Source organism: Acinonyx jubatus, chromosome C1, assembly GCF_027475565.1.
Source record: "Acinonyx jubatus isolate Ajub_Pintada_27869175 chromosome C1, VMU_Ajub_asm_v1.0, whole genome shotgun sequence".
Classification (NCBI taxonomy): domain Eukaryota; kingdom Metazoa; phylum Chordata; class Mammalia; order Carnivora; family Felidae; genus Acinonyx; species Acinonyx jubatus.
Window position 1 is genome coordinate 163,913,651 of NC_069381.1, and position 22,902 is coordinate 163,936,552.

Genomic DNA, 22,902 nt, shown 5'->3' on the forward strand with positions numbered 1-22,902 from the left:
AAACATCATCTGTGTGGGAGGGGGCAGAAAGTATTACTAATCCTGGTGAGTACACTATGAAAAAATGCAAATACAATTAATAAATGAATATTGGCAATTTAAACATTCTTTGGGTATGCTATATCTTTTATTTAGTATTTCACATGCCAATAATTACAACAGAAGTAAATTAGTTTAATCAGCGTTTAACTAGCAATTTCATTTCTATAATTACTTGTCTTCCAGATGATTTCTTTCCATATGAGAAGCAATTTAGTTTACAAATAGCCAACTCATGAAGCCCTTTATACTAACACTACAAAGTTAACTAATTTTCCCAATGTGTGAAGAATAATATCTTGTATTTCATCGAAGACTGATTACCTATGACTTTGACATTGATTGAGGCAGTTGCTGAGCCAAGCTTATTTTCTAGCGTAATGGTATAAACTCCAGCATCTGCATGGACACTCTTGGGAACTTCGAGGTGTGCAGAGATATGATCATTCTTCATTGTTAATCTGTCACTTGCTTTAACTTCTTTGCCATCTTTATGCCAACTAACAGTTGGAACTGGGACAGCTCTGAAGGGAACAGGAATTCTTAACTTTTCACCTTCAATAACAACAATGTCATGAGTCTCCATATCAATTATTGGCTTGCCTGTAAGATATCCAAAAAGGAAAAAAAAGATATGTCAAAATGCAATGTGTGATAAGCAAAGTCTGTTTTATTAATTGAAAGAAACTGTGTCCTTACAGTCTGGGTCTTTGGCAACCACATTTTCAGAGATTTCAGATGGCTCACTGACACCAACAGCATTGACAGCTCTCACTCTCAGAACATACTCCTTGTCAGGAACAACACCTTCTTCAACTTTGAATTTCAAGTCTTTAATTGGGCGAGAATTAACTCGCATCCATTTCTCAGTGCCTACTGGACACATTTCAACATGATATCCTATAATAGGACTTCCACCATTTTTCTCTGGAGGCTTCCAGGCAATGGCGATGTGCTTTCTCCCAGCATCAGTCACATGCAAATCAAGGGGAGGTGAAGGAGGACCTGAAAAAAGAGTGAAACATTCACATCCACAATCTCATCATCAAGCTCTAGATGATATCCTTTGTTTAACTGACACTACTTACTTGTTGGATCTTCAATTGACAGGATTTCTGTGGGTTCGCTTGGGTGACCAACTCCAGCTTCATTTTCTGCCCGAACCTGAAACTGGACCTCTGTTCCTTCAATGATATCAGTTACTCTGAAGTTACAGTCAGGTCCTGAGGTCTTTCCAGCTTTCACCCAACGGGTACCTAACTTTTCTTTCTTCTCAATGATATATCTATTGAAATAAAGCAGTTCATTAGTATTAATAGAGAAAATACAGTTAAGAATTTTCAGCTGAGTATAAATTATCCTTTGTAAATTAATTAAAATTCTACCTTTGTATTGGTCTTCCACCATCATTTTTAGGTGGTTCCCACTTCAGGTCAACATGTCGCTTGGTTACATCAACCACTGTCAGAGCATAGGGTGGTCCAGGGGTGGCTGGAAGCAAAACATTCAATAGTTAGAAAAACCAGAGGGAAAAATGATAATCCAGTACGAACAGTGTCACAAATATTAAGTTAGCGTACTAAAGGTGTCTTTGGCCAGGACAGAGTCCTCAACTTCACAGTAGTCACTTTGTCCTATGGCATTTTCTGCAGCAACTCGGAACACATATAAAGAGCCCTCTGTCAGTGGGGTTACTGTGCACTTGGTGTCCTTGACAGTTGTGTCCACTGTTTGCCAGCCTTTTCGCCTCACATCTCTCTTTTCCACGATATAGTTGGTGATGGGGGACCCTCCGTCTTTCTCAGGAACTGTCCACTTGAGGTCTGCTGTATTTTTTGTGATATTAATAACTTCAAGCCAGCGAGGTGGTGATGGAGGATCTAAAGAAGAAAAAAAGAAAAATTCAATTTTTTTATTGTCCAATACTCAGTCTTCACTGAATTCTCTAGCAGTCACTAGGAAGTCACATAGCAATGATGAAGCAATCTAGTTATGAGTTTTTCATATTTTCTCATACTGTAGTTCTCAGACCTATGTTAGAGGAATTTATATACACTAAACATCAAGAGTGACTTACATAGCTTTTCCCTGCAGAGCACAGGGTCACTGGGTTCGCTGGGCTCACTTTCCCCAGCCTTGTTCACAGCTCTAACTCGGAATGAGTATTCCTGCCCTTCCATGAGACCCTTGAGAAAATGCTGAGTGGTGGGAACACCTTCAGCTACTCGGACCCAGTCCTCCGTTCCAGTCTTTAGCATTTCAATGACATAAGACTCAATCTTTGCCCCTCCATCATGTTCTGGCTTTGTCCAATTCAACATCAATGATGTTTTGCCTACATCTTTCACAGTTGGTTTTCCAGGAGGCCATGGAGGATCTGCAAACCAATGAAATGAAACCATGATTTAGGTTTGTCAAAAAAGGAGTTAATATAAGCTTCAAAATAACCACATAAAAATATATAAACAATACCTATTGGATCCTTTATTAAGATTGGTTCAGTTGATCTGCTTGGTTTTCCAGGTCCGGCAAGATTTTCAGCCAACACACGGAATCTGTATTTTTTCTTATTGGTGAGACCTTTCACTCTGAATTAGGGACAAAGTATGAGTTGAATACCATGATAATCAGAAGACTCTATGTATTTTACATGGAAGGAACTAATTTATTTAAATTGTGAAAAACTGATTTGGAAATTTAACTGAAAATATTTCAATATAATTTTTAAATTGCCTTTTAACTTTAGATTTGATTGAATGTACTAATGTAATTCTAATATCTATAAAAAATCATGACCATAATATACTGGAAGACCAAACACTTTGAAACTCACAGGAAGTTAATATTTTATAGTAGGAAATTAAGAAATGTGCCCTTGAATGGAATTTATATCATTTCTTAGATCATGTGGTAATACAAAATATAAGTAAAAATAATTTAAAATGTTATGGTTAATATATAAGAATTTGTAATCAAAATGAATGCTTGAGAATTAAAAATTGTGTATACTGCTGTCTTAACACCTTGATGGAGATATTGGACATACCTATATGTTGTGTCCTTTACTGGCATTTTATTGCATCTAACCCATTTATCAGTATCAGGATCTAATCTTTCAACCCAGTATCCAGTGATTGGGCTTCCTCCATCATCGTCTGGCTCACACCATGTGAGAGTAACTGCATCCTTAGTGATATCAGAAGGTTCTAGGCGAGTTGGAGGTCCAGGTGGATCTATAGGATAATAGATGTGTTATATGCCCTATATATAAATATGACACCCAAATCCAAGTTTGACACAAGTATCTTTTTAAAAATTTTTGGCCAACTTATTAAAGAGAAACTTACCAAATGGATATTTAGCTGTTACTGGAGTAGCCTGAACTGGTTCACCAACACCATACATGTTTTCTGCAGCAACTCTGAAGATGTATTCTTTATTGGGTGTTAATTTGGTTGCCTTGTAGTTTGTATCCTTGACAGTTGATGAGAGCTTGTGCCACACTTCACTGTCAGTTGCTCTTCTCTCCACGACATAGTTTGTGATTTTAGATCCACCATCATCTCGTGGGGGGTTCCATGTTAGAAGACATGACTCATTGGTCACTTCTGTGATGTCAAAAGCAGCTGGTGGTCCAGGTTTGTCTGTGGATGACATTATACACTCAGGAAAAAAATCATTTAAAAAATCATGTTTTATTTTTAAAAGTAACTGAAATGAGTCTGCCCATTTTTTAAATGATGGCCTCTCTTACCTAAGACGTTCACTTCTACCACAGCAGTGGCCCGACCACAGACGTTGACAGCCTCGATGATGTATGTGCCAGTGTCACTTCTCTTACTATCAATGATGGTCACTGTGGATTTTTTAGGAACATTTTCAATGGTGATTCTTTTGTCCTGCTTCAGAAGCATATCGGCTTTTGTCCAAGTTGTTTTAGGTTCAGGTTTTCCAGTTACAGTGGCAGGAAGTTCAATTTTAGTTCCTGCTTTTACAGTGAGACCAGCAAGGAGCTTCACATCAAGGAAAATCTCTGGAGCCTCTGAAATTGGAAAAGATGATTTATAATGTTAGCAAGCTCAAACAAAATTAAAAGCAGAGGCCTGGTTAATAATACAAAAACCAAAAATAAATACCCTGTGTATCCACAGCCTGGATTTCATCTGTGGGTTTGCTTGGTTTACTAGCACCTTGCCTGTTCAGGGCCTTCACGCGGTAGGCATACCATTTGCCTTCTTCAAGACCTGTTACTTCCATTCTATCAGAAAATAAAATGGTATATTTTACTATAATGCACACAACCTGTTTTATATGATCTTTCTAAAATTCATACCTTCTCTTGGTATAACACTTTTTATTCCTTAAATTAATTCTGGATTGCTTCAGTATTATAACTAATGAACACCTTGGATAGGGGATAAGTTCAGTAGCACTCTTTAAAGTCGGACAAGCACACCAGAGGAATTATCAATGAAAAAAATTAATAGATTTTCTAAAAGAAAAACACTAATTTTAGTAAGATGAAACATTTACTCTTGTGTCAAATAATTATAAAAATCTACTCTGTGCACTTGTTGGAATGAGCACTGGGTGTTGTATGTAAGCCAATTTGACAACAGATTATATTAAAAACAAACAAAAACCCTACTTTGTGTCTGCAACTGGTTCCCCACAGGCAACCCATCGATCCGAACCACGTGGACATTTTTCAACTATATATCCTTTGATGCGTGAACCACCATCATATTTAGGTGGATCCCATGTTAGGAAGATGCTGTTGGCTGTTCTATCTCTCCATTTAACGTTCTCTGGTGGGTCAGGTACCGCTATAAACATTTTAAAGAGAGTCAGTGTTAGATAGTCCATCTATGAAATTTCCATATTGCCTGCCCCTGCCTTTCCCCCATAAACTCGACTCCTGGTCTCAAAGCAAAAAAGGTAACAAGAGGCTCCATAAGCAACCATCAAGAATGTACTCACTTGCAGGAGCTGACATATTTACAGGTTCATCAACATAAGCAGGCTCTCCTGGGCCACACTTGTTACGAGCACAGACTTTAAATAAATATTCTTTCCCTTGAACAAGATCAGGAACTGTGAATTCTAGGTCAGGCACAAAGTCCATAACCTGGGACAAAGAAATATAATTGTTTCTCAAAAGCCTGAGTCAAAGATTTTTACGACAAGCAGTGATACAAATGGAAAATTTTTTTAATGGTAAGGGTTATTAATTTTACACTAGGGAAAAATTTGCAGAGTAAGACACATAATATTTGAAGCTTATATTAAGGTGAGACTTTTATAACTTATACACATTAAAAAGGTGTCAAATAAGGTATTGGTTCTTTCCACCAGCTTGGTTATTAGAAATATGCTTTTAAATCAAGGTAAAAAACAATAATGAGAAATGAATAAATAATAGTAATAAACTGAAGAGAAAACAAATGGTAGATTGGGCCAACTAAGATAATCTAGTGGAGTGAGAAGTTTGATGACCAGGGAGTTAAATACTTAGTGTCCTTAGAATGGCTGATCGTTTCATAGGGCACACTGGATACTCATCAGGTACCAAGTGAATAGGTAATTTTATTTTTTAGCAAACAGTAGAAAATTTGGTAAGGCACAAAATAAGGTAGTTATACCAGATCTTGGTTGAACTACCTCAAGAAGCATTAGCATCAAGGCATTTAAGAGAAGTTTTTGGGTCTTTTTCAGCAAGGTAAATTTAAACCATGTAAACTGTGCATGGCATCCCAGCATTCTGGGATTCACCCCACTCTTTTTTCTGTGAGTTGCATTGCTGCTCAAAACTCACTTTAGTCCATGTTTTCCGGCTGACTTCTCGCTTTTCAACAACATATCCAGTTAATGGACTCCCTCCATCATCATCTGGTGGTTCCCAAGTCAAATGTACTGAGTCCTTGGTTATCTCACCAAATTTCAGTTCTTTGGGTGCACTTGGGCGAGCTGAAAAAAAGGTAGTCCAAAATCAATATCGGTAATAGATTGAACCAATATTTGTTAATACTGTCAAATCACCATATGTAATAAAAGTTTAGTTCCTTACCAATCACATTGACGTCAATTTCCCCAGAAATTGCTTTTACGGGATTTTCTAATTTCAGTGTATAAATGCCCTTGTCTGGACGTTCACTTGGAGAAATGACAAGTTCAGCATAGGCAGATAAGGTTTTCATTTTCACACGGTCCCCTGCTTCTAGTACTTTATCTCCAAAAGACCAGGTTGCAGTTGGCCTTGGATAGCCTGTACTTGGAACCAGGATCTTGATAGGATTCGGGACAATAACTTCTAGACCATCTTTAAATGCACTTAAGTCCATTGTTGGTTCAGCTACCAAAAAGAAAAATTAATGAGTCTTCAACACTATATTTAAGGCTATTAAGCTATATTAAGCTATTAAGCTATATTAAGCTATTAAATCTAAAAATAAAATATCCACTTACCAAATGCATCATCAGCAGTTAGAGGACCAAGAATTTCAGATGGATCTGAAACACCAGCTTCATTTTCTGCGGATACTCGATATAAATATTTATTTCCTTTTTGTAATCCAGTAACCTAAAGTATGAATCAATAGTCGTAAGAAAAATACACACACACACACACACACACACACACACACACACACACACATTTAAGTCCATGATCATACATTGAATATTTTTTTAGATATAAGGTCCCTACCTTGTAAGTCAGTTCAGGGACAGGTTTCATATTGCAACGGATCCAATTATCTTTTCCTTCTTCACATCGCTCAATTATATAACCCAATATTGGACTTCCTCCATCTTTCAGAGGAGGTTCCCATGTGAGCTGAACTGATGACTGAGTCTGATCTGAGGATTTTAGGTTCACAGGAGGACTTGGTCTCTCTGGAATGGAAGAAAGAGTTGGAACATACCATTGAATTCAGTAACATTTTATTAAGATAACGTGTAATCATTGCTATCATCTGCATTAAAATAGCAGGTTTACTGAATTCACTGAGTAAAAGTAGGCACAGCCTGGATTTCTATGATTTTGCTCACATCTTTCTGATGTTCTATCTTTTCATTAACTCCAATTTATTTTAATTAATAGACTTAATTTATGGATTTCATGAAGTAATTATTTCCTTGTTTTGATGAGCTTACCAATTGGATCAGCAACTTTGACAAAAGGTGTGGCTGCACTTGGTTTTCCAACTCCAATGCGGTTTTGGGCTCTGACCCGGAAACTATACTCCTGTCCTTCTACCACATCAGTGACAGTTGCAGATAGATCTTCAGCTCTTACTGTCATGGCAGTGTCCCATCTGATAGAAGTCTTGTCTCTCAATTCAATAACGTAGTTTGTGATCACAGCTCCTCCATCATACTCTGGCGGTTCCCATGTCAGTGAAACCCCAAATCTATTTATGTCAGTGATGGTTACATTCAAAGGAGGGCCTGGAACATCTGGATTTCATCAAAGAAGAAAACATAGGTTTCGGGTTAAATCAGAGATAAAAGCAAAGATAAGCTAGTTTGCAATTTACTTAAAAACTTCTTACCATATTTACTCCTTGCTTCTACAGGACTGTCAGTTTCTACTGGTTCACCAGTGCCAACTCTGTTTCTTGCACTGACACGGAACAGGTACTCAACTCCGCCTTTCTGTAGTCCAGTGACAGTGAACTCACAACTATCTGCACGGTCAGTGGCCAGAACCCAGGTCTTTCTTTTGATGTCACGTCTTTCAACAACATAACCTATGATTTTGCTTCCGCCATCAGTTAATGGTTCTTCCCAACCAAGGCTTACTTCACCATCAAATGTTTCTGTCACTTCTAAGTTGCGAACTGGCCCTGGAACATCTGAAATGCGCATATACAAGTTTTTTTAGTGTGTTGTCATGCTTTTAATTGTGCTTTGCCAATCAAGTCCCAAGTGATTCAAGGGCTTACCAATAACTTTTAAATTGATGAATGCTTCTGCTTTTCCATGTTTGTTCTGAAGCACAATTTTATACCTTCCTTTGTCTCCTTTCTTAGCTTCTAAAATTCTGAAAGAAGTTTGTTCAGCTGTAGTATCAACAGTTTTTGAAGACAGAGCTTCATTTTCTTTAAACCACTCGGCTTCTGCTTTAGGGTAGGCATCATAGGGCACCACCATTGTCAGAGGCTGGCCAACATCAACCACAAGATCTTGATCGCCTGTCTTGATTTTAGGTGCAGCTGGTGAGAAAAATAACACGTGAATGCTTTTGACTTATATGTTGTAGTCCAGTTACACCATAGCTTCTTTACTATGCATTTGTTAGCAAATATCAGTGATACAACCTTGGAAATATATCACAGTAACTTTCTAGCACAGAACACTGACTGACTTAGAGTTCTCATGGCTTATTTTGCAAATTGTCAGACTTGAGAACAGAGGATTAAGGATGATTTTTATATCATCCATAAAATCTCCATTCTTTGCCAAAATTAATAATGGAGAACTAAACATAGTACAAAACATGTTTGTTTTTGTGAAGTGGGCCTGTCATACTTAGGGATAAACCAGACAAACTACCTAGGTACAAGAGGAACACTAATGGCTTTTTCATAATGTCAACCAATAAGGATGCCTTGGAAGCTTGAATCAGGATGAGAACAGACCTAAGAGGCTCCATGGGGTTGGGAAAATAGAAGAAACCTGAGTTTGCCCTAAGTCTAGGTTTTTGGGGATGACTTTCAAGGCACTATGTCAATTCTAGGTACTAATGAACAGCTACCATGTGCCAGGAACTGTTCAAGGTTCTGGCAAGTAAAGAAAAATGCTATCAATTACCTCTTACTCAGGACACCCTTGTGGTAAGAGAAATTAGAATAGTCACATGTGGGTGGAGCCCAACAGAAATTAAAGGCTTTCACAGGCATTACCTCATTAATTGCAAAATCTGAAACTTACAATGCATCTGTGATATTGTGAAGATATTTGAAAATAAAAGAAAGGCATTTACCTGCCAGTTCAAGCTTAGCTCTGGCTTCTTTGTCTTTGGCAATAAATCTGTATTCACCCTGGTCACGAGGTTGAATATTACAAATCTGTAACCTGTGTATCTTTCCTTCACTCATCATCTGATGTTTGTCACCCTGAACAACAACCATGTTATTTCTTAGCCACTGGACTTCCACCTTATCTTTGTTGAGCTCAGCCAAAAAGACAACATCAGCACCAGGGGCTTCAAGAATATCTTGGGGAGGCCTGATGATCTCAACAGGGATTTCTGAAAAAAATGTAAAATGAATACAAACATGTTCATATTTGAGTTCACAACCTTTAAAAACTGGTGCTAATATTAAAATTGTCCTTTCACTCAGTGTGTACCTTCCACAAAAAGTCTAGCTCGAGATTTTCTGTCTTCCACTCCACAAGCATATTCACATTCATCATCCAGCCTGCAATCTTTGATAATGAGTCGGTGTATACTTCCATCTTTTTCAAATTTGTATCTAAGAGAAGAGATTGAATTATTGGTTAGCTTGCATAATGATCACTAAATTGTCAAATGTGTAATAGTTACAGAAATAGAGATTAAGAAGCTTCCACTTACTTTTTGCCTTCTTTGATTTCTCTCCCATTTCTGTACCATTTCACATTTGCTTTCTCTCTGGACAGCTGGCAGGAGAAGACTGCATCATCAAACTCAGTGACTGTCTGGTCTTCTAAGTGCTCTACAAATTCTGTCGGGGCTTCTATGATCAGAAGCTCAGCAACAGATTTATCTTGTCCAGCAGTAACAATGTATTCACCCTCATCTGGGAAGCCACAGTCTTTAATGATTAGAGAGTGTTTATATTTATCAATTCTGTATAAAACACGGTTGTCGAAAGCCACCTCTTCTCCATTTTTGGTCCACTTCAGTGTTACGTTGAGACGATTCACCTTGCACCAGAATGTGACAGATTTCTTCTCCATTGTTTCAATATCTTTAAGAGGCTCAATAATCCTAAGGTCTTCCTCTGTTATAAAGGAGAAGAATAATGTTGATTTTAACTATTTTCATAATAGACATTGACTTAAAAACTCCTTAATGCCACATAAGTGACTTACCTTCTACTATCAGATTAGCTGCACTCTTAACATTTTCACCTCTGTGATTGGTCAGAGACACACTATAGTTGGCTTGGTCATCTAATCGTGCGTCTCTAATTCGGAGTGTGTAAACCAGGTCTTTCTGGAGAATAATGTATTTTGAACTATCAAAGATGGGCTCTTCATTTCTGAACCATTTGGCTTTGGCACCTTCTGTATTGACTTCACAGTTGAAGATGACTTCCTGTTGTTCCTTTACACGGGTGTCCTTAAGAGGAACTACGATCCTGAGTTTTTCTGAAAGCAACCAACAATTCTCATAGTATGAAGAAGGACCAAGGTGGTACAGACAAACACAAGTAAACCCAAGGAACAAAACAAACTTACCAATTACTGTCAAGTGAGCTGCTGCTCTGGCGGCCCCAACCATGACTACATAAGTGCCCATGTCTTGTAATGTGGCATCTTTCACAACTAGGATCCTCTTTTTGCCATCAACAATAATGTCATATTTGTCTCCAGATTCAAGTGTCTTATCATCCCTCTTCCACTGGACTTCAAAGCTTTCCTTTGATATAGAGCAGACAAATTCGGCCTTTTCTCCTTCAAGTATTTCAAGATTTTGAGGCTTTGAGATAAATTCAGCAGCAAGTTCTGGAGAGAAGCAGTTGTGAGGTATTAAAAACTTCAGCATTTGCACCTTAAATACATCAAGTATGAATTCTTAGAATATTATTTATTGTGATTTTCATACCATGTACTTTGACTTTGCCATCAGTTCGAGAACTTGGGAGTCGGCAGTTGTAGTTGCCAGCATCCTCAAGGTGAGCGTTCTGAATGATCAGGATTCTCTTTCGTCCATCTGTAAGTATTTCATATCTTCCTGTTTCAATGATCTCTTCATCCCCTTTGTACCAAATCACTTCTGCTCCAGGCTTGGAGACTTCACAAACCAGTTTTATAGTGTCTGTTTCACTAACTTCAACGTTGCTAAGATTTTTTGTAAAGACAGCTTCTTCTTCTGCAAGAATAACAAGAACATTGAGTTAAACCGAATTTTTTTTTTTCTTGAAACATATACCTCTCCAAAGAAAGACTTAATTCTTACCTAGTACGGTCAGCATGCCAGAAGTTCTTGCTGTCCTTACTTCACAGGAATATTCTGCCTCATCATTCAGTAGACATTTGTTGATGACAAGAATGCGCACTGCTCCCTTAGATATGATGTCATATTTTTTGCCCTTTTTAATTTCAGCACCATCTTTAAACCAGTGAACCTATATTTAAGATAAATAGATACTTTTTCTCAGGGTTTTTTTTTTTTTGGTTCCTTCACATATGTGTCCTTAAGAGGAACTAGGATTCTGAGTTTTTTTGAAAACAACAAAACTATGGTGTAAAGAAGAACCAAAGTAGTAAATACAAATACAACCTAAACCCAAAAGGACAAGAAGAAATTTCTTCAGTTATTGTTAAGTGAACTATTATCAGTTATTAAAGATAATAGGATCATGTAAGTTGAGAGTCATAGAGGGTTTTAGATATCATGCAGACTAACTCTTTGTTTTCAGGATGTGTGAACTGAGACAACAGTAGTAAATGAGGCATGAAATTGCAGATATTTATTCTTAGCCTAAGAAAATAGCAATTCCATATGGGCCAAACCAATAATATCTGAGTCTCCTGATTGTGAGTCCATTGTTTGTCAAGTAATAGTAAATGAATAATACTAAAAAGAAAACAATTAAATCAAGTATGTATTTCACACCAAAGTGACAATCTTTAATTTAAAAGTAAAGTGATTATCAGAGGTAAGTTTGATTCACTCTTTTTTTTTTTTCCCATTTTGGCTAGACTAAAAGTAAAGGCATATGACAATACAAGATAGCAACCATACAATCACAGACCTTAGCATTTTCTCGGGAAATTTCACACTCAAACCGAGCCATTTCTTTTTCTTTAACTTGAAGATCAGTGAGTGGTCTTAAGAATTCCACATGAGGAGCTGTAAGAGAAGGTCATCAGAATTCAAAATGAGACTTCTAGAATTTACTCTAACATTACTGTGGTGTATATTAAGATAAAGTTAGTCTTTTGCAGGACCTTTCCATCTTAATAGGTTACAACAGATTTTGAAAGCACTTGGAGCTGCCATTCAGGTATGATACTTTGCTTTTATTTTTTACATATCTCTGTAGTTTTCATGAGATTATATTGCATGCTATATGTTCAACTCATTATATATCTATATTTGTTATCTATCAATCAATAATGAACTCAGTTCTTCCGAATAACTGAAAGAAAAATTCCCATTGATACTCTTCCAGAGTTGAAAGTTGATATTGTCCAAGGAAACACTGGTAGCAAAGAAACATTATTTTATTTAAGGCAGGCAACATAATCTTTAAGAAATTAGCAGAATTCAATGATAATGCAGCTTGAAGTGCTATTACTAGTCTTGTCTATGGCTAAGAGGCATGAGTCAGTCTGCAATTGAAGTCACACACACTTAGCTTTTTTTTTTTTCTTTCATCTTCAAAGATGTTGAAGACACATAAGACAGGCATGAAATCTATTAGTGCAACAAAGCAATGTGTTTTGTATGGGAGGGTAATTTGGTTTTTCACATCTCTTGTTTCATTTATCTCCAGAATTAAGTCAGCAAATGTATAGGATCAAAGAGCTGCCCTTTGCCCCTCCTTCTTTTAGGGCTCCTTGTGAGTCCTCCCAAGGATGATTGTTCTTGATCAGTGAAATTCTGGGACACACATGCTGGCCAATAGGTTTGAAGACATGCTCAGTGTGGCTGAGCTTTCTTGGAGTGGTGACAAAACAGATGACAAAGGGAAGAAGGAGACCCAAGAAACTACTCTGTCATAAGCTAAAGCAGAACAACCACAAAGTGGAAAGAATAAAACAGTACAAGATACATGGAAGCACAATCAAAGCCACTATATTTTAGCTGTTGACAGATGAGAAGCAACTAAACCAAACAACAGCAATTGCACAAAAATATACATTGAAAATGTTATCACCAGACAAATGAATGAATGAAGAAAATGAACTAGCATGTGACATTTGGAAAAGAGATGTTGTATTTTTCACTAGAGGAAGAAGTAATGTTAACAACCATTAGATTCCTCTTCATTCACAGGACTCCAAGAATCCAGGCTTTGCTCCTTCTTATTATCCTTTGTTATTTTCAGAGATAGTATTATGTGAGTGGGCTATGTCATATTACAGCAGACCTTAGCGTGCTCCTACTCAAACTGAAATTCCGTACTCATTTTCTAGTTGTTCCTGACATCTGAGAATTCATTCTTTCCAAGTAGAAATTGCTTTCCTTTCTTTTCTTTTCTTTCTTTTCTCTTCCTTCCTTCTTTCCTTCCTTCCTTCCTTCCTTTCTTTCTTTCTTTCTTTCTTTCTTTCTTTCTTTCTTTCTTTCTTTCTTTCTTTCTCTTTCTTTCTTTCTTTCTTTCTTTCTTTCTTTCTTTCTTTCTTTCTTTCTTTCTTTCTTTCTTTCTTCTCTTTCTTCCCCCCCCCCTTTTTTTTGAATCATGACTCCTTTCTTGTCTCTTTCATTCAATTTGTCCTTATCTGTTTCAGAATATTCCTACAGTAGCCTTACCCCCTGGTCAGAAACATAGTGAAAGTGATCGATATGTCCTTATCAGACCAGATGTAATAGAACTTTTCTTTCCTTTTTTTTTTTTTAAACACATAAAGATCATGTTAGGTCAGAATCGATACCGTAAGTTGCCAAGAAATGCAGTTAGGCCAAGAAGGGCATGCAAAAAGTGCTGGGTTTTTTTTGTTGTTATCAAAGAGCTGCAAATGAAAAGTCCCATGTCAGAAGAATACTTACGCACGACATTCAGGTTACAGGAAGTCTTAAAATCCTTAGCATCACAAGTGTATGTTTTAATATCTTCTGGGGTACAGCCATGTATAATAAGTTTTCTGACCCTGCCATCAGCAACAATTTCATACTTCTTGCTTTTGAGGATTTCTGTCCCATTTTTGAACCATTTCACCTTAGCATTCTCTCTGGATACTTCACATTCCAATACTGCGGTGGCTTCTTCTTCGACCGTCTGGTCCTCAAGAGGCTTAGTGAACTCAACGGGGGGTTCTGAAAGAATCACACTAATTAGCCAAGGTATTTCTCCTTTCCTTCTCCAAGAGTTTGAGCACCTCCTCAACTTTCTTCTGGTATCGCCAGAGCTTTTCCTGTTTTTCAATTTCATTTGCAAGTTTTGATTCCACTTGGATGGTTTCCTCTAATAATGATGTTTCACCATTATTTGTACAAACAGAGGAAAGGTGTTGTTTTAAAAAGTATGAAACATCAAGGAAATAATAGCCAAATCTTGATTAATGAAGTGATAGATACCTAGTTTGATAATAATTCTTCCTCTAGCCATTTATTGAATGCAACATAAACAGTTGGGGGAAGTAAAACACATTCTAGTCCATTTTGACTTTTTTTTTTCTTTTACAGTCTGTGACCTAATTTGTTAGGCCAAAAAATAAAATTTGGATCTTTGGTGGATTTTAATGATCTATGGAACTAATCATAAAAAGAAAATTGAGAGTTGACATTATTTATGAACCTCCACATTATACCACGTTTTTGAAAATAAACCTTGTAATTACCTTTCACAAAGAGGTTGGCATGAGTTTTGAAATCTTTTGCTCTCAGTTGGACTTCTCCAGCATCTTCTAACTTTACATCCCTCAGAGTAAGTGTATGAATTCTTCCTTCTGAACGTGGGACCACCTATTTTTTTTTTTTGAAAAAAGTGCAGTTTAAGACTATATGAAATAGCAATTCTCTCTCTCTCTCTCTCTCTATATATATATATATATATATTTAATTCACTTAGTCAACAGTTTAGAATAGTGCTTTCCAAGTTGTTTTATAATCATATATACAGCACATATGCCTTTGAAAATGATTTTAACCAGTATTTTGGAATCTTTTAAGGAAGTTTTAGGCTTTCATAGTTGCCTTACATAATTACTAGGTGGCCTTTTATGTTGAAATGCCTAGGAAATTTTCTGTTTATACTTATGTGTATATATTTATATAGATAAATATTTTCATCCATTCTGCTACTGAGCCTTTATATATATATATATATATATATATATACACACACACATACACATATATTTGTATATATATATATATATATATATGAACTTAGAGAAGCTAAATAATTAAAAGAAAGGAAAAAATTAATTCACAATCTTGTGATCTTAGACTATCAAGACAAATGCTGCCACTGCTGTTAATATTTGGATGATAAATTCTTGTTGTAAATGCAACCTTCGATGGTTTGAGGAAGAAGTCTGTAGGAAAACGAATTGTCCAAAAAGAATACATCACCTTGATATGGACTGCCATTAGGTCCCATAAATGTGGCTTATACAATTGGAAATCAGGCTACAGACAGGGCCATCCTGACAGTAATCACAATACGACAATCAAAGTTTCTTCTATGAAAGTCTGTGAGATGCTGTGCCCTGTCATTGGGATTCATTCTGCACCACTTAAGAGTTCATTTAGAGTTACGAATAATGTAAACATTTTTTACCAGTAAAACTATTTATCATGCTGGTGTGAATGAAAGAGTCAGGAATAAAATTTCATATGAAGATTTTTCTTAATTAAGAGCTGGGCATGGCTATTAATATAACTACCTTAATAATTGAGAACAGGTCAAAGACATAATAAGGGAAAACAAACAGATAGGAGAAGGTAATTAAGATATGTCTTAATAACATAGCTACTTATTCAACATGGTGCTTGAATGGGAAAAAAATTGTTTTTGTAATGATGTTTCAATATAAATTTGAATATAAATTTTGTACTGTGTGTTAGGGCTATTCTTTTAAAGTATTTCAGATCCCAACCCATCCACAGATATAGCTTCTCTGTTTACACATTATTTCATCATTTAAATTCCTCTGAGGATACTTTAGAATACTCTGTTACCAAGAACTTGTCTCAGAACACAGTAGTTCTCAATAAGTAACTCATATACAGTGTACTTTGATTATGTTAAAAAAGGAAAAACTAAGCTGATGATTTTGTGGTGGTTTATGTTTCCATGGATAATATTAGAGATTATCCTTTTACAATATTGTTAACCTTTAGTAGGTGCATATTGCTGTAATAGGCATTATGACTCTGACCACGCTGTTAAAGTTTAAATACATAATTATCAAAGGCCCAGTTAGGACCAGTAGTGCCTTCCTGCACTAATGGCCAAGGTGGGGCAGGAAACACAACTGTTTTTCTATAAAATGTTTTCTTTCTTTTTTTTTTTTTTAAGTGATTTATTTTGAGAGAGAGAGTGAGCAAGTGAGCAGAGGAGGGGCAGAGGGAGAGAGAATACCAAGCAGGCTCTACACTCAGTGCAGAGCCCAACGCAGGGCTCAGTCTCATGACCAGGAGATCATGATCTGATCCAATATCAAGAGATGGACACTTAACCGACTAAGCCACCCAGGCGCCCCTAATTTTTTTTTTTTTTTTAATTTTCTATTTCAGTCACCTGTATTTGGTTTGTGTAGTTTTGGAGGCTAAACATTTTGTAAACTGAAAATGAAAGGCCTGAATTAAATTGAAACAAAATCTGCAAAATGTAATAAAATGACTTTATGACTTCACAGTTTATATTTAAGTTCTTTTAAAAAAGAGACATATAAGGGGCACCTGGGTGGCTCAGTTAAGCGTCTGACTCACAGCTTGTGAGTTCAAGCCCCGCATCAGGCTCTGTGCTGACAGCACAGAGCCTGGAGCCTGCTTCGGATTCTGCGTCTCCCTCTCTCTCTCTGCCCCTCCCCTGTTCACACTCTGTCTCTCTCTCTCAAAAAATAAATAAACATTAAAAAAATTTTTTTTTATAAAGAGACATGTAAGTAATTTAAGAGCAAGTTCATAAACAGCTGAAGTATTTTGGGTGGCTAAAATAAAGGATTAAAATTCCTATGCCAAGAGAGACACAAAGAAGCCCTAGAGAATTATAGTAAGGTGATCTCTTTTATTCCCAGAAAAAAGTTTAGTGACTATATACATGTATGTATGTGTATATATATATATACTATAGAAAATCTTTTTTTAATAAAAGAAATGTGGATAAATTTTTTAGGAATCTACATTTCAAAATAAAATAGTAGAGCTTTTACATTAGAACTAATGCGAACTGATCTTTTAATAAAACAAAGCTCTTAATTTGACCAAAAAATACTTAGTAGCAAAAGTATAGTATCATTTGTCCTTAAGCAGTGTTCCTATATTCAAATCATGAGTTTACAGATAGAGAAAGGATCTTGAAAAGGCAACCAATTCTCTGCATTTGGACATGAAAGCAATGAGACTACACGTATTAGGACAAATGTACATTTCAAAAAAAAAAAGAGCAAACTTGAAGGTGGACATGACTCCTTCACCCAGTTCAGTATTTAGAAGACCTCACTGTAGGGAAAGTTTCCTCATATATAAATTAATTCTCATACGGTCATTTGAACGTACAGCTGTTTTTTCTGTCCTCAGCAAAAAAAGGAGACCGACTAATCATTACTGTCTGTGTAACAAGCAGACTTTGTCTCCCCAATGACTGTTAACTGAATTCTCCTTTAGTGACTTTGATAGAATACATGATTTTTTGTTTGTTTTACTATTTATTTACTATTTTTACTATTTTACTATTTACTGTTATTCAAATGCATTTGCCTTCTTATTACTTTAGTCAACCTTGTGACTCTTTGTTAAACTGAATCCTTTTTGAATTATTTGCCTTCACCCCTTTGAAGTTTGATTTGTATTGAAGCCTTGATGTCACATTCAATATTATTTTTTAAATATTGAAAAAAATGTCATAGAACAATGTACTTCCCTGTGCTTTATTTCTAACCCATTTTGGACATTTTCTAAAAGTTTTATTCTAAGAACTCAAAATTAATGAAGAATTATCAGGATAACATAAACACACTGTTTTGGGGGGCCGAATATATATCTCAATTTAGTAAGTTGTAGTTTAGGTCTATCTGAACAGTCACCTCAGTTTTTACTTACAGTGAAAATTTGGGACATAGAAGTGCTAACACTGAGAGTTGGTTATTTCCTAAAACTTAATGTGTATTTGCTCACATATGTGGATAACCGCTGAGCCCTCTTTCTTGTCACAACTGTCAGCTGCACTGTAAATAGTCCACTTGGCATTCCAGAATTTGCACAGCTCAGAACACTTGAGGGTTAAAAATAGCTTTGGAGAAATGCTTGAAGAGCAAATCTACCCAGAAGTTATCTCAACCACTTGATCAACTGCCTGAAATGGAATTTCCATCTTCTCCTCTTAATCCCCTTATATGCAGAGCACTAGAGAACACGGAGAGAATTAGTCACAAAACTTAATGTGGGCTGTTGTTGCAAGGCATCCAATCAAAAGGCCTTTTTGATCCCTCTTGTCTTCCAGTTAATCAAACAAACTAGTATTAATAGCTAATGAGCATTTGCCTTCTCCTCAAAAAACTAAAACCTTATTGTACTTAAAACTTTTATTTCCATTTCAATAAAAATACCAACAGATTAAATCCAACAATGATGTGAAGAATCTGCTTTTCAATTTAAGCAGAAATCAGGCTAGAGTAGGTAAGAGAAAGGGAAAGGAAGAGGAAGGGACATAAGAGCAAAGAACAAGGAACATCCGAGTGAAGTTGGAGAACATGAGAGAAAGAGAAGGGCAGGACATGGCAAGGCGCCCGCCTTTTACCTGATCGCTGGGCTCGAGTTTCTTCCCTTTGAGATACCATTCCACTGGGATATCCTCATAAGAGAGCTCACAGTCAAAGGTGGCTGTTTCCCCTGCGGTCACTGTGACATCCTTCAGAGGTCTCAGAAGACCAATTACTCGTGCTTGGCGAGAAGAAGGAAACAGCTCAGGATCACTCATTTTGTAATTCCAAAAGCATAAATACACTTAGTTATTCATCTCCATGGTTGCTTTCTTCAAGAAGGAAAGAGCCGTGGGACTGGCCACTATTTTAACTCGCATGTGAACGTGGCCCCTCAGTGCTGAGAAGGGGAGAGCTGGTGGCCAGACAGTGGGTATTTGTAGGGGCCCTTTCGTTCTGATATCCAAGGTCAGCAAGAAATCTGCGCTGCATCTGTCTCTCTGCCAGGCATCAAGTTCCTCTTGCTACATGTGGTATGTGACTTCCAAAATAACTAAGACTGTGATTGGGAGAGGACGAGGGGCCCTCAATCACATAGCCTGTCCATATCCATCAAACACTTTGCACCTTCCAAAAATGTTAGCCCAAGCACCCTGCCTCCCTTCTTCAGTCTGAGATGCCCACACAGCCAAGTTTTTCTGTAGTGCTGCAGTTGTAACAGCCATGGGGGTATGTGGTCTTCAAGAGTTCTGAGTTAGATTCTTATTGCATGCATTGCGACTTTGAATGGAAGGACTACACAGTAAGAGAATCTGACTCGCTTATTTTTATTTTGTTCCAATGGCCAGCAAGGTCAATGAAATGTCCAAAACTTTGGAAATGGAACCATGTGTGTGTTAGGATGTCAAGAAAGCCAGTGTCTGTACCTTAACAATGTTTTCTAATTAATTAAATAATTCCAATTAATTGCATGCACATTCATTTTCTGCAAAAGTACATCCTTCCTTTTCAGCAGAAACACCTATTACTTACGTTTCACTCGGAGGTGGGCACTAGATTTAGCATTGGCAGCTTGGAAATCCACCCCGCCTGTCTGGTCCAGGCGGCAGTTGTGCAAAATAAGGAAGTGCACTTTGCCTTCTTCCTTGATCTCACAATCCTGTGCCAAAAGAGAAAAAAGGTTTCACAGGAAATAAGCTTTGGTATTTTTTCTGAGACTATCAGAGCTTAAGGAATGTTACAAATAACTAGTGACAAGACTTGATGTAATTTGAGCTCTTTTTCATGAAATAAAGCTTACAGGAAATATCAAGAAAGCGAACTTTCTTTTATCTGTAGAATTCTGAACCAACTAGCAGCATCACAGAATATCTACAGCCTATACCACTATGCTGGATCAAAAAGAATGCACGATTTGTGTGGATCTGTAGATCTGTAGATCCTAATCTCTCTCTTTAGGTCTGATAGAGAACCTGATAGCATGTTTTAAATGCCCTGCATACATTCTGACTTGTTGCCTGTCCTTTTTTATTTCACACAGCTCCTCTAGGTGTTGACAAGTTCAGAAATAGCCTTACAGGTGTTTGGAGTAGTGCCTCTCCCTTGAGTTTCCAGTTGGCATGGATATCCTCTTCAGAGATTTCAGTTTCAAAGCGGGCCGTCTCAGTCTCCATCACCTCTACGCTGTGCAGGGGTCGCACCATTTTGATCTCCCGATCTAGAAAAGTGAAGGGTCAGCATGCGTCATTAGCCTCGGGCAGAAATAACCCCAATCAGCTTCAAGAGTCAAACTCATGGAAATTCCTTACCTTCAATGTTGAGCTTTCCTGAGGTCTTATCTGTCCCACAGTCACAGGTATACTGTCCAATATCTGATTTCAAGGCTTTCTTTAGGATTAATATGCGCTTCTTGCCATCTGCCTTGATAATAGCATCTTTAGATGGTTTTATTTCTTTGCCATCCTTAAACCATGTCACTGGTGCATCTGCTTTGCTGATTTCACACTGTAGAACCACTTCATCTTTCTCTACGGCAGTGTAGTCTTGAAGCTTTCCGGTAAAGTACGGATCTCCCTCTGCAAGTAAAGTATAAGTGAAAACATTCCATTAACCACTGAAGAAATGCGGTCCCTTGGAAAGTTTAAGAAGCAGCTCACAGTTCTGGGCATAGTTTAAAACTGTACCCAGCTTCTGCTTATTTGACATGCTTATGTTCAGAAGTTCTCTAAAGGTTAGAAAGGGAATCAATGCATGTGATCTGTCAAGATCTAATCCATCTATATTTTAAAGTATGTTATTAATAGTGGTTTGAAAGATACTATGAAATTTAGCTTCAAATATGATTATGTGTTCCTTCATTGCTCGGCTAAATTTCTAATTCCTTAGCAAATCTATTACCTCTAGTTTACCTTTAAGCTTTCGGATTCATGTTATTAGTTTTTCTTATATCAATCAATAGTTCACCTTTAATAGTTTCTACATGTTAGACCTCATATGTAATCTGCTTGATATTAAGGGGCCAAGAAAAACAATGATTTTTTTTTTAATGTTAGTGCTGTGTTTCCTCTCTTATTAGAAATTGGAAGATACCCTTCTGAAATAATTTTGATGAAGTAAGGAGATGGGAAGTACTTCTATTCCTATTTTAAAGATGATAGGGCTCAATAATTAGCAGTTTTATTTCTGATTTCAATTGGTTATTTCATGAGCCCAAATCTATATTACTTGAAAGTCCTCATATTTTTAGGTAAAAATATTTTAGAAAGAGGCTTGATAATGTTTGTGATAGTTTCTTAAGGACAGCACTGCTTTCATGCAATATAACACTCAGAAGACTGTTTTATATGATAGATACTCCACAAATTTCTGTTGAATTTAATGTAATAAAGTTAAATAGAAAACACCTACCAAGCACAGTGAGTTTAGCTTCTGAACTTAGCCCCATAGCTTCGACTTTAATTTGCGAGGTATCGTCAATAGAGAGGTCTCTGAATGTGATGGAATGAGTTTTCCCTTCATCGTCCATCCAGACGGATCTGCTAGTATGCAGGCGCTGGTCATTTTTGAACCACTTAACTCGGATGTTATCATGGGACAGGTGCACAGTGAACACAGCAGTTTCCCTCTCTTTGGCTGTTACATCCTTGAGTGGGGTGAGGAATTTGAGTCGGATTCCTATCAAGAAAAAAAAAAACTCATTAATTCCAGCCCTTAAGGAGGAACTATAAAAATAAAAGCTAAATAAATAAATAAGTAAATAAATATGGTCTATTTAATAAAAGAATATTTACCTTCAATGATCAGTTTGCCACTTGTGTGTTTATCTTCGGCTTCAAACATGTATTTTGCTTCATCTTCAAAAGCAGCTGACTTGATCACCAATGAATGTCTGGTGCCATCCTTTATAAGCTCAAATTTGTCATCACCTGTGATTTCCTGGGTTCCTTTCAGCCAACGGAATGTTTTGGGCTCCCTGGATACTTCACACTCAAACTTAGCCTCATCTTTCTCAAAGACTTTAACATCACTGAGAGGGGTGATGAAGATGAGTGGCAGTTCTGCAAGAAGAGGGTGATGTGGATGAAGCCAGATTAGGCTTCCATTCGTGATCCCTGATCAAGTCAGGGTCTCGAAGTCTTGCAAAGAAAACAACAAAAGGGTGGCTGACAGGCAGAGCCTACCTTTCACTTTCAGATTGGCTGCAGATTTAGCATTGGCAGCCTGGAAGGACACCTCCCCTGTCATATCCAGTTGGCAGTTATAAAGGACCAGAATATGCTTCTTCCCATCTTCAATGATTTCACAGTCCTGTTCGGAGTGAAAGGCAAAAGGAAGGAGCAAGAAGAACATCATTTTCATAACTGTTTATCCTTACCAATCATCAAGACATTGTAAACCAGAAGTATATCTTTTTTTTCACCCCAAACCGCCAAGCACGCCCTGCGTGTGTGGTCAGATAATCTTGACTTACAGGGGAAGCAGTTAAAGGCTCTCCTTTCAACTTCCACTGGCCATGAACATCTGGTTCCGAAAGTTCAATTTCAAAGCGAGCTGTTTCACCAACAAACAATTCCACTCCATACAGAGGTTTTTCCACTTTTATTAGTCGAGCTGAAA

General features: G+C 37.0%; 1 protein-coding gene across 50 annotated transcripts in view; it reads right to left on the bottom strand.

Annotated features, from left to right (window-relative positions):
• The window catches only part of TTN (titin), a 275,212-nt gene that overhangs the window by 84,454 nt on the left and 167,856 nt on the right, over window positions 1–22,902 (bottom strand). For 49 of the 50 annotated variants that reach the window (XM_053215372.1, XM_053215354.1, XM_053215355.1 and 46 more), the window contains 38 exons: window positions 22,757–22,896; window positions 22,467–22,593; window positions 22,077–22,343; window positions 21,694–21,960; window positions 20,595–20,861; window positions 20,364–20,503; window positions 19,819–19,945; window positions 18,885–19,027; window positions 14,758–14,881; window positions 13,967–14,233; window positions 12,009–12,106; window positions 11,210–11,378; window positions 10,856–11,122; window positions 10,489–10,755; window positions 10,120–10,398; window positions 9,620–10,028; window positions 9,394–9,518; window positions 9,026–9,292; window positions 7,986–8,255; window positions 7,593–7,895; window positions 7,195–7,497; window positions 6,746–6,933; window positions 6,505–6,619; window positions 6,107–6,391; window positions 5,855–6,006; window positions 5,020–5,167; window positions 4,688–4,865; window positions 4,176–4,297; window positions 3,794–4,081; window positions 3,387–3,683; window positions 3,086–3,272; window positions 2,512–2,627; window positions 2,117–2,416; window positions 1,620–1,919; window positions 1,425–1,530; window positions 1,128–1,324; window positions 739–1,044; window positions 364–642 (listed from right to left, as the gene is read on the bottom strand). In XM_053215372.1, coding sequence (XP_053071347.1) covers window positions 364–642; window positions 739–1,044; window positions 1,128–1,324; window positions 1,425–1,530; window positions 1,620–1,919; window positions 2,117–2,416; window positions 2,512–2,627; window positions 3,086–3,272; window positions 3,387–3,683; window positions 3,794–4,081; window positions 4,176–4,297; window positions 4,688–4,865; window positions 5,020–5,167; window positions 5,855–6,006; window positions 6,107–6,391; window positions 6,505–6,619; window positions 6,746–6,933; window positions 7,195–7,497; window positions 7,593–7,895; window positions 7,986–8,255; window positions 9,026–9,292; window positions 9,394–9,518; window positions 9,620–10,028; window positions 10,120–10,398; window positions 10,489–10,755; window positions 10,856–11,122; window positions 11,210–11,378; window positions 12,009–12,106; window positions 13,967–14,233; window positions 14,758–14,881; window positions 18,885–19,027; window positions 19,819–19,945; window positions 20,364–20,503; window positions 20,595–20,861; window positions 21,694–21,960; window positions 22,077–22,343; window positions 22,467–22,593; window positions 22,757–22,896 — 8,190 coding nt within the window. The remainder of the gene's footprint in view (window positions 1–363; window positions 643–738; window positions 1,045–1,127; window positions 1,325–1,424; window positions 1,531–1,619; window positions 1,920–2,116; window positions 2,417–2,511; window positions 2,628–3,085; window positions 3,273–3,386; window positions 3,684–3,793; window positions 4,082–4,175; window positions 4,298–4,687; window positions 4,866–5,019; window positions 5,168–5,854; window positions 6,007–6,106; window positions 6,392–6,504; window positions 6,620–6,745; window positions 6,934–7,194; window positions 7,498–7,592; window positions 7,896–7,985; window positions 8,256–9,025; window positions 9,293–9,393; window positions 9,519–9,619; window positions 10,029–10,119; window positions 10,399–10,488; window positions 10,756–10,855; window positions 11,123–11,209; window positions 11,379–12,008; window positions 12,107–13,966; window positions 14,234–14,757; window positions 14,882–18,884; window positions 19,028–19,818; window positions 19,946–20,363; window positions 20,504–20,594; window positions 20,862–21,693; window positions 21,961–22,076; window positions 22,344–22,466; window positions 22,594–22,756; window positions 22,897–22,902) is intronic. The other variant, XM_053215353.1, reaches the window with a different exon arrangement.